The sequence below is a fragment of the Heterodontus francisci genome, chromosome 13 (genome assembly GCF_036365525.1).
Source record: "Heterodontus francisci isolate sHetFra1 chromosome 13, sHetFra1.hap1, whole genome shotgun sequence".
NCBI classification, from domain to species: Eukaryota; Metazoa; Chordata; class Chondrichthyes; order Heterodontiformes; family Heterodontidae; genus Heterodontus; species Heterodontus francisci.
The window spans coordinates 58,064,395-58,077,413 of NC_090383.1; the positions used below are offsets into that span (position 1 = coordinate 58,064,395).

The 13,019-nt window shown below is 42.3% G+C and overlaps 1 protein-coding gene across 3 annotated transcripts in view; it reads left to right on the forward strand.

The window, feature by feature from the left end:
• Positions 1 to 13,019, forward strand: part of pus10 (pseudouridine synthase 10) — a 97,437-nt gene that overhangs the window by 59,694 nt on the left and 24,724 nt on the right. For all 3 annotated transcript variants that reach the window (XM_068044874.1, XM_068044875.1, XM_068044872.1), the window contains exons 8-12: positions 2,929 to 2,974; positions 5,099 to 5,163; positions 8,147 to 8,232; positions 9,579 to 9,704; positions 11,689 to 11,745. In XM_068044874.1, the coding sequence (XP_067900975.1) occupies positions 2,929 to 2,974; positions 5,099 to 5,163; positions 8,147 to 8,232; positions 9,579 to 9,704; positions 11,689 to 11,745 (380 nt within the window). The remainder of the gene's footprint in view (positions 1 to 2,928; positions 2,975 to 5,098; positions 5,164 to 8,146; positions 8,233 to 9,578; positions 9,705 to 11,688; positions 11,746 to 13,019) is intronic.

Consider the following 13,019-nt stretch of genomic DNA (forward strand, 5'->3'; position numbering starts at 1 on the left):
GGATTTCAACTTTCCCAATATTAACTGGGATAGTCTTAGTGCAAAAGGCTTAAAGGGGGAGGAATTCTTAAAATGCATACAGGAGAGCTTTTTGAGCCAGCACATAAAAAGTCCTACAAGAGAAGGGGCGATATTGGACCTAATCCTAGGGAATGAAGCCGAACAAGTGGTAGAAGTGTCAGTGGGGGGCATTTCGGGAATAGTGACCATAACTCTAAGATTTAAGGTAGTTATGGAAAAGGACAAAGAGGGACTGGAAATAAAGGTACTGAATTGGGGGAAGGCCGATTTCAATATGATAAAACAGGATCTGGCCAAAGTGGACGGGGAGCAGCTACTTGTGGGAAAGTTTACATCAGACTAGTGGGAGTCATTCAAAAAGTAAATAGTGAGTTCAGGGCTAACATGTTCCTGTTAAGGTGAAGGGTAGGATCAACAAGTTTAGGGAACCCTGGATGTCAAGGGATATAGAGGAATGGATAAGGAAAAAAAGGAGGCTTATGGCAGATTCAGAGCACTGAAAACAGCGGAGGCCCTAGACGAGTATATATTAGGGGGAGTACTTTAAAAAAAAAAAGTAATTAGGAGAGCAAAGAGGGGACATGAAAAAACACTGACGGGCAAGATAAAAGAAAATCCTAAGGCATTTTATAAGTATATTAAGGGCAAGAGGATAACCAGGGAAAGAGTAGGGCCCATTAGGGACCAAAATGGCAATCTGTCTGTGGAGCCGGAGGACACAGGTGAGGTTATAAATGATTGCTTTTCATCTGTGTATTCACTATGGAGAAGGATGATGTAAGTTAGAGATCAGGGAGGAGGATTGTGATATACTAGAACAAATTACCGTTGAAAGGGAGGAAGTGTTAGCTGTTTTAGCAGGCTTAAAAGTGGATAAATCCCCAGGCCCAGATGAGATGTATCCCAAGCTGTTCTGTGAGACAAGGGAGGAGATTGCGGGGGCTCAGACACAAATTTTCAAATCCTCTCTGGCCACAGGAGAGGTACCAGAGGACTGGAGGACTGCGAATGTGGTACCAATATTCAAGAAGGGTAGCAGAGATAAACCAGGTAATTACAGGCCGGTGAGTCTCACATCAGTGGTAGGAAAATTATTGGAAAAAATTCTGTGGGACAAGATTAATCTCTACTTGGAGAGGCAGGGAATAATCAAGGATAGTCTTTGGCTTTGTTGCGGGAGATCACAGGAGGGTGGCGCAGTGGTTAGCATCGCAGCCTCACAGCTCCAGCGACCCGTGTTCGATTCTGGGTATTGCCTGTGCAGAGTTTGCAAGTTCTCCCTGTGACTGCGTGGGTTTTCGCCGGGTGCTCCGGTTTCCTCCCACAGCCAAAGACTTGCAGGTTGATGGGTAAATTGGCCATTATAAATTGCCCCTAGTATAGGTAGGGGAATATAGGGAAGGTGGGGATGTGGTAGGAATATGGGATTAGTGTAGGATTAGTATAAATGGGTGGTTGATGGTCGGCATAGACTCGGTGGGCCGAAGGGCCTGTTTCAGTGCTGTATCTCTAAATAAAAAAATAAAATAAAATCATGTCTAACAAACTTGATTGAATTTTTCGAGGAGGTGACTAGGTGTGTAGATGAAGGGAAAGCAGATGATGTAGTCTACATGGACTTAGGCTTTTGATAAGGTTCCGCATGGGAGATTGATTAAGAAGATAAGAGCCCATGGGATCCAGGGTAATTTGGCAAATTGGATCCAAAATTGGCTTTGTGGCAGGAGGCAGAGGGTGATGGTTGAGGGTTGTTTTTGCGAGCGTGACCAGTGGTGTACCACAGGGATTGGTACTGGGACCCTTGCTGTTTGTAGTGTACATTAATGATTTAGACGTGAATATAGGAGGTATGATCAATAAGTTTGCAGATGACACGAAAATTGGTGGTGTCGGAAATAGTGAGGAGGAAAGCCTTAGATTACAGGACGATATAGATGGGCGGAGCAGTGGCAGATGGAATTTAATCCTGAGAAGTGTGAGGTGATGCATTTTTGGAGGACTAACAAGGCAAGGGAATATACAATGGATGGTAGGACCCTCAGAAGTACACCGGGTCAGAGGGACCTTGGTGTACTTGTCCATAGATCACCGAAGGCAGCAGCACAGGTAAATAAGATGGCTAGGAAGGCATATGGGATACCTGCCTTTATTAGTCGAGGCATAGAATATAAGAGCAGGGAGGTTCAGATGGAGCTGTATAAAACGCTAATTAGGCCACAGCTGGAGTACTGTGTACTGTTCTGGTCACCACACTATAAGAAGGATGTGATTGCTCTGGAGAGGGTGCAGAGGAGATTCACCAGGATGTTGCCTGGGCTGGAGCATTTCAGCTATGAGGAGAGGCTGGATAGGCTAGGGTTGTTTTCCTTAGAGTAGAGAAGGCTGAGGGGGGACCTGATTCAGTTGTGCAAAATTATGAGGGGCATTGATAGGATAGATAGGAGGAAACGTTTTCCCTTAGCGGAGGTGTCAATAACCAGGGGGCATAGATTTAAGGTCAGGGGCAGGAGGTTCAGAGGGGATTTGAGGAAAAGATTTTTTACCCAGAGGGTGGTTGCAATCTGGAACACACTGCCTGAAGGGGTGGTAGAGGCAGGAACTCTCACAACTTTCAAGAGGTATTTAGATGAGCACTTGAAACGCCATAGCATATAAGGCGACAGGCCAAGTCCCAAAATGGGATTAGAATAGATAGGTGCTTAATGGCCGGCACAGACACAATGGGCCGAAGGGCCAGTTTCTGTGCTGTATGACTCTATGACTGTCATCTGAGATTGTGTGGCTAGAACTCCAGTGTTTTTAAAAATATCGCTACTTCATTTATTGTAAAGGAAACTGATAAACCTGTGCAGTAAAACTGTGATTTTGTTAGAAGTTTCTTAATCATGGTATTTGTTATTACTCTAGGGCCACCATATGCCGCGACTGCTTTAGACCAACAAAAAACAAGCAGGTACTTTTAATGTCATTTTTGATGGTCAACCTAAATTAATTTTATCGTTTTTTTGTTTTGATAGCAACCTAGTAGTTTAGCAGTGAAAATGCTGGTCTCATAAGTAATCTTTGCACTGACTCTGATTCATTTCATGTGGATCCTGACTTTAAAAAAAAAACTTTCATTAAAAGTGGAACTAGAGAAAGACAGTGCACTCCTGCTTCGGTCGTAACAACGGTAGCAAATCTTGATAATTTGAAAGATAAACAGAAAAGCCAAGAATATCTGTATATTTGAAGTAAAGCAAAGTGCTCGAAGTGCAAATTAATTCAGCCTACATAGGAAAAAAAAGGAGAGTTGGTGTTTCAGCTGGGACCCCATCCTTAGGAGTGGCAAAAGGCCAGTGGAGTGAGAAGACGGCTGAATGTGTTGAGGCAAGTTGCTTGAGCTGAAATTTGGCTTTGAAATGTGGTTGGCTTGAAGCTACTGTATTATTTGAGTTTCTGAGCAATTTTAGCCAATTTATTTGTTGTGTGCAACCTGCATTGTGGGGTTTACTGGAAATTGCAATTATCTGGGATGGACAACAACTTGAGTTTACAAAGTGCCTTTAATGTAATAAAACATCCCAAAGGGCCTCCAGGAGCAATATCAAACAAAATTTGACACTGAGTCTCACAAAGAGGTATTAGGACAGGTGAGAGGTAGGCTTTAAGGTGCATCTTAATGCAAGAGAGAGAAGTAAGGCGGTGGAGATGTTTAGGAAGGGAATTCCAGAGCTTAGGATCCAGGCAGCTGAAAGTATCGCTGCCACTGGTGGAGCGATTAAAACTGGGATACACAAGATGCCAGAATTGGAGGAAATCCGAGATCTTGGAGCCTTGTGGGGCTGGAGGAGGTTACAGAGATGGGGAGAGTAAGGCCATGGAAGGCTATGACAACAAGAATGAGAATTTTAAAATCAAGATGTTGCCAAATGGGGAGCCACTGTAGGTCAGCAAGCACCGTGGTGATGGGTGAATGGGATTTGGTGCAAGCTAGGATATGGGCAGCAGAGTTTTGAATGAGTTCAAATTTATGGAGGGTTGAAAATGGGAGGCCAGCCAGGGGAGCATTGAAATAGTAAAGTCTAGAGGTGGCAAAGGTGTGGATGAGGGTTTCAGCCACAAATGAGCTGCAGCAGGGGTGGAGTCAAGCGAAGTTACGGAGGTAGAAATAGGCAGTTTTGGTGATGTACAAGGTAGATTCATTTTAGCTTGGTGTAACAACTGGAGAAACAGATGGGGACATTCTGCATTCTATGGGAGCAGGAAGTGTTCTCAGATGACACATTACAGGTAGTGGTCACCCACAGCTAGAGATCATTTGGGAGGTGAGTGGCCATCTTGTTGCAGTGGAGTAGGAGCACTTGAGTAGTGGCAGTGTCGGACATTTCTGGGCTCTAAATTTGTTTCATACACGTACAACCCTGGAACTTTGATTTGGTTGTGGTCATTATTTCCCAAAACTAGATAAAGAAAAAGAGGTGTCCAAGGCAAAGGTGTTGGATTGGAAAATAGACTATTTCAGTGGTTTGGAAGTGAAGGTAGCACAAATTAATTGGTTGGAAAAAATAGATGATCAAGCAGTGGACCAGCCGCGATGGATAGATTGGTACAAGTTAAACACCTTCCGACTGGAGTTGAGGTCGGAAGAAAAGGGGAAAGGAGAACAAGGTGGAGAGGCAAGGGAGGGGAGGTGGTGGGGATAATAAAATGAACCTAACCCCTACTTCTTGCTTTTTGAACTTTCCGCTGTATTTGTGTGAATTTGTATGTACACAGTTAAATAGAAAGTTAATTGGTGTTATGTCTGTATTATGGTACATACATCTTTATTGTATATGAATTGTGCTGCATGTGGGAACACTTTCTCCCTGGATGATGCAGCCTGTGAGAACTGCCACAGTGATTCTCTGAAAATCGCAGCAAAGTATTTCTCTGGATTAGAGCTTAAATGTGAATTAGACTTGATTGCTAAGTCATGTGACTTGTTATCAGTGTTGTGCTGTAAAGTGAACGTATGATGTAATACATCTTGCCACATCCTGTACACATACCTTTGGTTCTGAGAACCAATTATAACGGATGTTTCTCTTTTCAGTCAGTATTCACTAGAATGGCAGTGGTGAAAGCTTTGGAGAAGATAAAAGATGATGACTTCCTTCAGTGAGTGTAGACAAGTTTTTTTTCCCCAAACTACATGAAATTTCATTTTATGTATTTCTTAGTAAATAGATAGTTTCTATGCAGAATTAAGATAGAAAGATAAATTTATGATGTGCATTGGGTAATGAACAAATATTCTGAGGAAAACCCTAGAGACAAGGAAAAACACATACAGAAATGCAAAAAGATTGAATGATGTAGAAATGTAATTGCAATATGAATTTGGAATATGAGATCAATGGAATAGGTTATGGGCCTTGAATGTAATGAAGGACCAGATGTCAAAATTTCAAAAGTGAAGATCAAATACAAGATCATCAGAATCTCAATAATAGATGTCTGTAGGAGTTGTGACCCACCTTCCACTCTACACCTGAAGGACTGTTGTTAAAGGTTGGTGTGTTGTCCTACTGTTCTCTGACTGCTTTGTCTGACTTCCAGTCTTGGATGAACTGCAATTCCCTCTAGCTAAACATTGGTAATACCGAAGCCATCATCTTTGCACCATGCTACAAACTCCCTTTCCTTGCCATTGATTCTATTGCTCTCCTTGGCAGCTGAACGAGACTGATCACAGCCTCAGCATCCTATTCAACTGAGTTGAGTTTCTGACTATTTTTTTTTCTCCGTCATAAAGACCGCCTACTTCCACCCCCTTCACATCATCCACCTTCGCCCTCGCCTCAGGATGTCTGCTGTTGAAACCCTCATCCATTCCAGTTATCTCCAGACCTGAATATTCCAGTGCTTTCCTATCCTCCACCCTTCAAAAACTTTGAGATCCAAAATACTGCTGCCATATTCTATCCCATACCATGTCCTTCTCACACATCATCCCTGTGATTGCTGTCCTGCATTGGCTGTTGGATCCACAGTGCCTCAAATTTAAAGTTCTCATCTTGAAATTTGTGGCCTCTATATCTCTGTACCCTCCTCCAGCCCTTCAATCCCAACATCACTCAAACTCTCTGTTTCTCTGACTCTGATCTCCTGTACATCCTCCTCCCACTCCCCAACCAACCACCCTCCTTCATCCCACCGTTGGCAGCTGTGCCTTCAGCTACCTAAACCCAGGTTGCGAATTCCCTCCCTAAACCCTTCTGCTGCTCCACTTTTCTCTCCTTTTAAAGGCCTCCTTGAAACACAACTCTTTGATCAATCTCTGGGTCACCCTAATATCTTCATATGTCCTCCATGGCTTAGTAGGTAGTACTGTTGCCTCTGGGTCATGAGATTCCAGGTTCAAGTCCTACTGCAGGACTTAACAATGTCGCAACAACTTATATATTTATATAGCCCCTTTAACTTAATAAAACATCCCAAGACGCTTCACAGGAGCATTATAGTACAAAGCATGACACCGAGCCACATTAGGAGATATTGGGTCAGATAACCAAAAACGTGGTCAGAGGTAAGTTTTAAGGAGCCTCTTAAAGGAGGAAAGCAAGGTGCAGAGGTGTAGGGAGGGAATTTCAGAGCTTAGGGTCTTGGCAACTGAAGGTATGGCCACCAATGGTGGAGCGATTAATATCGGGGATATTACCAGGACACCAGGGATACCTCCCCTGCTCTTCTTTGAAATTGTGCCATGGGATCATCTTTGTCCACCTGAGGGCAAATGGGGCCTCAGCTCAACATCTCATCTGAAAGGTGGCACCTTCAACAGCGCAGCACTCTGTCCGTACTACAAGAGGCCAGAATTAGATGGGTGCAGATATCTGAGGGTTCTGGGGCTGGAGGAGATTACAGAGATAGGGAGGGGTGAGACTATGGAGGGATTTGAAAACAAGGATGAGAATTTTAAAATCATGACTATGTTTGACCGGGGCCCAGTGTAGTGCAGTGAGCACAGGGATGATAGGTGAATGGGACTTCGTGCAAGCTAAGACGTGGGCAGTAGAGTTTTGGATGGGCCTCAAGTTTACGGAACATAAAATTCAAGGCTGACACTCCAGTGTAGTGCGGAGAGAGTGCTGCACTGTTGAAGGTGCCACCTTTTGGATGCGACGTTGAACTGAGGACCCATTTGCCCTCAGGTGGACAAAGAAGATCCCATGGCACTATTTCAAAGAAGAGCAGGGGAGGTAGCCCTGATGTCCTGGTCAATATTTAAACCTTAATCGTCATCACAAAAACAGATTATCTGATCATTATCACGTTGCTGTTTGTGGGAGCTTGCTGTGGTAAATTGATGTTGATTGCATACATAACAACAGTGACTACACTTCAAAAATACTTCATTGGCTGTAAATGCTTCGAGAAATCCAGTGGTCATGAAAAGCGCTATATAAATGCAAGTCTTTTTCTTTTTTGGCTTGGTGGGTTCGCACCCACCCCCCCCCCCCCCCCCCCCCACAACCTTGCAGTTCAGAATGTTAACATTCAAAGGAATGGTCAGATGGACATTCTGGTGACTCCCAATTTCAATTGTGGTTATTGGTCATACAATGTACAGATGTCAAACTGAGAACAGGGAGAGAGGGAGAAAAGAATGAAAGTCATGTGGAAGAATCACTTGAGGCAACTCTCTATTGTTGCGATTGGATATGGAGCAGTATCAGCAGAGATGAATACTGGCTTCCTGCTCTCCTCACAACCAACTCAAAGACTGAGACTAAACAGGGAAGAGGAGAATTTTGTTTCTAAAACTCACAAATCCTGAACAACTTTTCAGTATTGTTGTTATCACAGAAATACAAGTAAATTTGAGCTTGATTTCCTGAAATAAGCTATCTTAAATTGTTTTGTAAGTTATTTGCACAGAACTGCTCCAAAAATGTAAAAGTGCACAAAAGCTGAGTTATTATGTAATGTGCCACACAAAATAATTTCATGGGGTGGATTCTATGTAAAATAATTCTTGAAATCGTTTTGAAAAGTAGCTTATGGAGGTGAATTTATAATATAACTGTAGATTTAATGAAATCGTGACCAAGGTCCTGTGTCATTAAAATCTCATTCATTGTGTTTTGATCTTTGACAGGCAGTTTCCTTATCAGCTTGAACCGCCGAAAGGTTCCTGTGTTGTTCAGGAAATTCAGTGCACTCACCATTCAGTCTATGTGGCAGGTAAGGCATTGCAAAAATTATTTCTTGAACTTCCTCTTTTCCTGTGATTTGTAAATCAGTGATTTTAAATATTGAGGACATTATGGGCTTGATTTTCAAACGCCTGGGGGATGAGGTCAAGTGCGGGCGCGCTTTGAAAATAATGCTCCCGGATGGTGTGTCAGTATTCTGACGACTCCAGATCATGCTGCTATTTTCAAAGTGAGGGGAGGGAGAGCCTGCAAACTGCTTGCCTCTAATTAATGGCCTGTTAAGTTCCTTAAAGAACTTGATAACGGGCTGGGGAGGGCCAGAAGGAGAATTTCAAACTGGAGACTGGGAAAAGCGAATGGTCTAGGGCATGTAAATGCTCAGCTGTCGGGAGCTGATGAATAAAAGTAATGGAAAAGTAGTGATTCAAGCAGAGCGGGTCAAGTACCTTCCGATTGATCATTTAGCCAATTTGTTTGCATTGTGAGGCTGCTGGCCCTCTGGTCTCCTGCCTGCTCCGTTCCGTGAGGTAGCGGCGAGCCTTGCCTTTGTAAGTAGTGGCTGCCGTCTGCCTTTGACCATTGCAATCTAGAGCCGATTCCTGCCTCCATGCAGTGCCCGGCACCATTAGCGATACAGACTGCGGAGGGTCAGGATCCGGAAATGATCCAGGCGTCAGGTTTCCGACCCCAGACTGAAAATCAAGCCCAAGATGTCTGCATCTTAAAGCAGTGCTCTTAACCACTTTCGCAATAAATTTTGCTTTAGGAAGTTGGAGAAACATAATCTTTTAATTAGTGTTTATGCATTCCCCAGACCAGACATTATATCTGTTAAATAAGCCTTTGAAACAAAAAAAACCCAGGCAAGACAGGCACAGTGAACCCTGATATGAAGCATGATTTGTAACCAATTTTAAACATTTTAATTTTGCTCCCATGCAAATGTTAGTATTATAGTGAGAAATGTACTTTCTGCTTGTGTGCTGTTGTTTTAATCATACAGGTATAACCTTTATCTACACTATTTAACACTGTTTTATAACTTGGGGGCCCTTGTACTTCCACATAGCAAAGCTGAAATCCATGTAATATTGGCCCTAACTCATTCAGGAACAACTTGAAGCCAGCTTACTTTTGATGAAATATTAAGCATTTAACTAATGGCAGCTCAGTTAGCTGAGTTTTGTCAGTTCAGAAATATAGAACCATTTTATATGTGAGGGTAGTTGGAAGGAGGTAAAATGTCCTTTTATCTTGCTTCATTGAACTTTGTACTTTGCTGACTTAACATCTTGTACCATTGTTAGCAATTGTGACAGTCCATGAGAATTTTTTTTTGAAGATTTAAAAAGTGGATACCCATGTTTCTCTCAGGCAGATATAACAAGTTCTCCAGGACTCTGCCTCAGACTCCTTGGGTAATTGATGGAGAAAGAAAAATGGAGTCTTCAGTGGAGGAACTTATAGGAGAGCCACTGAAGAAGATGTTTAAAGTAGATAGTAAGTTACCTGTATAAAAGAAAATGCTTAAATGCTTTTTACGTTGCTCTGTCGCTCTCAATGATGATATCTGACTTTCCATGATCCAAGCTTGTGATGTGGTTGTCTGACTTAATATACATAGCTCAGAGCTAACATTTTCCCTGTTTACAGTAAATTGCAGTGAGGTGCACTGTCAGTCTGGAAGATGGAAAACATCAAGTGCTAGATAACTGAAGACGTGCTAAAACTAAGATTTTATTTACAGTTTGAAGGTTCACAAAAGCAAAGAGGTCAGGCAATACTATAGCACATAGCACTACAATTGTAGTAATTCCAGTGAAGCATCGATCTGGTAAGACTGATTTTTCCTTTGAAGGAAACAGTTTGTTAAGCGCTACAGCTACAGTCTTGCAGTTCAATGAAGTTTCACTTTTTGAATGTTCACCTGGGTGTTTGTGTGTTCACCAAGAATGTTCAAGGAATCTCAACAAATAATATGACTAATTTTGTTATGACCATGTTTACAAGTGTTACGTATGAGTATACAGAAACTACCAGCTGGTCCATCAAGCCTTCCCCCACACTCATGATGTCTAGAACATCAAAACTAAACACTGCAGGTATGTAATCTGCTGGGAGAGGTGAAAAACCCAGGGCCAATGGGTAGGGGGGAGGAATCTGGATAATTCCTCTTGACCCCCTCAGGCGATTGAAACCAATCTAGATCATCACATTCACCATGTGTATGTTAACTGTAAATCTATTTAACTTTTATATGCAATCTCTGCCCTAGCCAAGAACCGGTCTAGCTCCCTCTTAAAGGCTTGCAGAGAATCAGCACACATCACATAAGCCAGCAACACATTACAGACTCACACTGTTGACTGTGTATGCTTATGTGAGAGACCACTGAGGCAGCAGTCAAGCTATTTTTAGCTCAGCAGATAGTATGAAAGGAAATCTCTTGTTCTGATAAACCATGCAGACCTGCTATTGTTAAATACTTAAGAGTCTCTGCTTACATTTACGACATAACCTTTCCATGAAGTACAGAGAAAGAAAAATGAAATGTGCATGATCTGTTCCCTTGTTAACTCCCACTTCAAATATTTTGAACCAGATTATTCTTTTAAATAACTGTCTAGGAAAATTGAGTTAATAATTATTTTGATATCTCAATGTAGTGACAGGAGTCGGTTAGCTCAGTTATCTAGAGTGTGCTGCAGAATAACGGCAACAAGCGTGGGTTCAGTCCCCACAGCGGCTGAGGTAATTCGTGGAACCTGCCTCTTTACCTTGCCCCATAGTGATATCGTAGCCTAAGACGTGATTAGGAACCCTCAGACAACGGGGGTGCTGCATAGAGAGAGGAAGAACGTAGTGACATTGGAAAAGCATTCTTTTAAATTCATTTGAGATATTTGGGGTAGGCGGTGGCGTAGTGGTAATGTTACTGGACTAGTAATCCAGAGCCCAGGCTAATGCTCTGGGGACATGGGTTCGAATCCCACCACAGCAGATGGTGAAATTTGAATTCAATTAATAAATCTGGAATTAAAAAGCTAGTCTAATGATGACCATGAAACCATTGTCGATTGTTGTAAAAAAAAAAAAACCATCTGGTTCACTATGTCCTTACTTGGTCTGGTCTACATGTGACTCCAGCCCCACAGCAATGTGGTTGACTCTTAAAATGCCCTCTGAAAGGCACTCAGTTCAAGGGCAATAAATGCTGGCCTAGTCAGAGACATCCACATCCCACAAACAAATAAAAAAATAAATAAACCAGAGCACATGACTGGAGCTGCTCTTCTATCCTTTTCTTCTCCTACCTCCCATCTAATTTAAGTCAGTTTATCCTTGTAATGAAGTGTGTATTCATGTTGCTATTCTTCTAATCTGATTGGATAGCATTAATGTAATGAATTAGTAATTATGCGATTTATAACTTGGATTATAAAACTCTATAATTTGAAATTCTGAAAAACTTCTACATCTGCAGATTTAAATTTTTCATCTTCAGGAAGAGAAGATGTCGATGTCAGAGCCTTGGGAAATGGTAATTATATTTTAGCTTCATGTAAAGTAAGACACATCACATGAAACATAGTATTGGATTGAACTGCAGTCTTTTAAGATGAAAAATGTTCCCTGTTCACTGTTAATGGTTTTTTTTTTTTAAATCAGCACACATTATGACAGTGCTTTGATTATCACATAGAAAAAAATTAAAACCAACAGATTTGCGTGTCCATGTACACATCACTAAAGGCCAATATATTGCTTTTAAAAAAAAAAATAATCAAAAAGGCTAAGGGGATATTGGCTTTTATCTCGAGGGTTTGGAATACAAAGGGGAGAAAGTTATGCTACAATTTTAGAGTGTTGGGCAGACCAAATCTGGAATACTGCATTCAGTTTTGGACACCACACCTCAGGAAAGATAGATTAGCCTTTGAAATAAAAACACAAAATGCTGGAAGTATTCAGTATATCGGGCAGCATCTGTGGAGAAGGAAACAGTGAACATTTTAGGCTGATGGACCTTCTTCGGAATTGAAAGGTTAGAGATATAGGGTTTTATGCAAATATAGAGGCCACAAAAGCTGGGGGAAGTGGGCTTGTGGGGAGAAAAGGGAAGGTCTGTGATAGGCTGGAAGACAGGAGAGATTAAATGACAAAAGGGAGGATGGTGCAAGGCAAAAAAGGAGATGGTAATGGGACAAGTAAGGAGATAAAAGCTGGGTCTAGAGGAGGTGAAAATAGGCATAACAGAATCAACAGTTATAGTCCAAAAATGGGGGCAGAGGTTATGATCTGAAATTGTTGAAAATATTGAGTCTGATCGGGTCGCACCCTGTTGTACACTGCTGCAAGGATCCCGCGCATGGTCATGGTCTGCTGCGTTCTCCATAACATGGCCCTCCAGAGAGGTGTGAACCTTGAAGACGGTGAAGCGCTGAATATACATGGCTCACTGGGAGGGGGGACCGTCCTCATCCGGATGCCATCGTCAGGGATCATCTGATTCAGGCTCATTTCAGCTGAGCCCCTCTGACCCAGGCGGCACAGCACTGTATGCAACTCCATTTGAGCTTACTGTGAGGACATTTCCATTGAAGACGCAACCTGGAACAGCTCACAAGTTAACTGCCAATGAGAGATGCAAATTTGCCCAGAGGTTTCACGGTCCCCTTTCACTGACCCTTGCTCCCCTTCACCATTTCAATCCCTCTTTCCTGTACTGCCATTAATAAAAGGAGGCTCACACGCCAGGCTTCATGTGTCAATAATTACGTGGTGCTCCAAAAGACAAAAAGTACACCGATACAA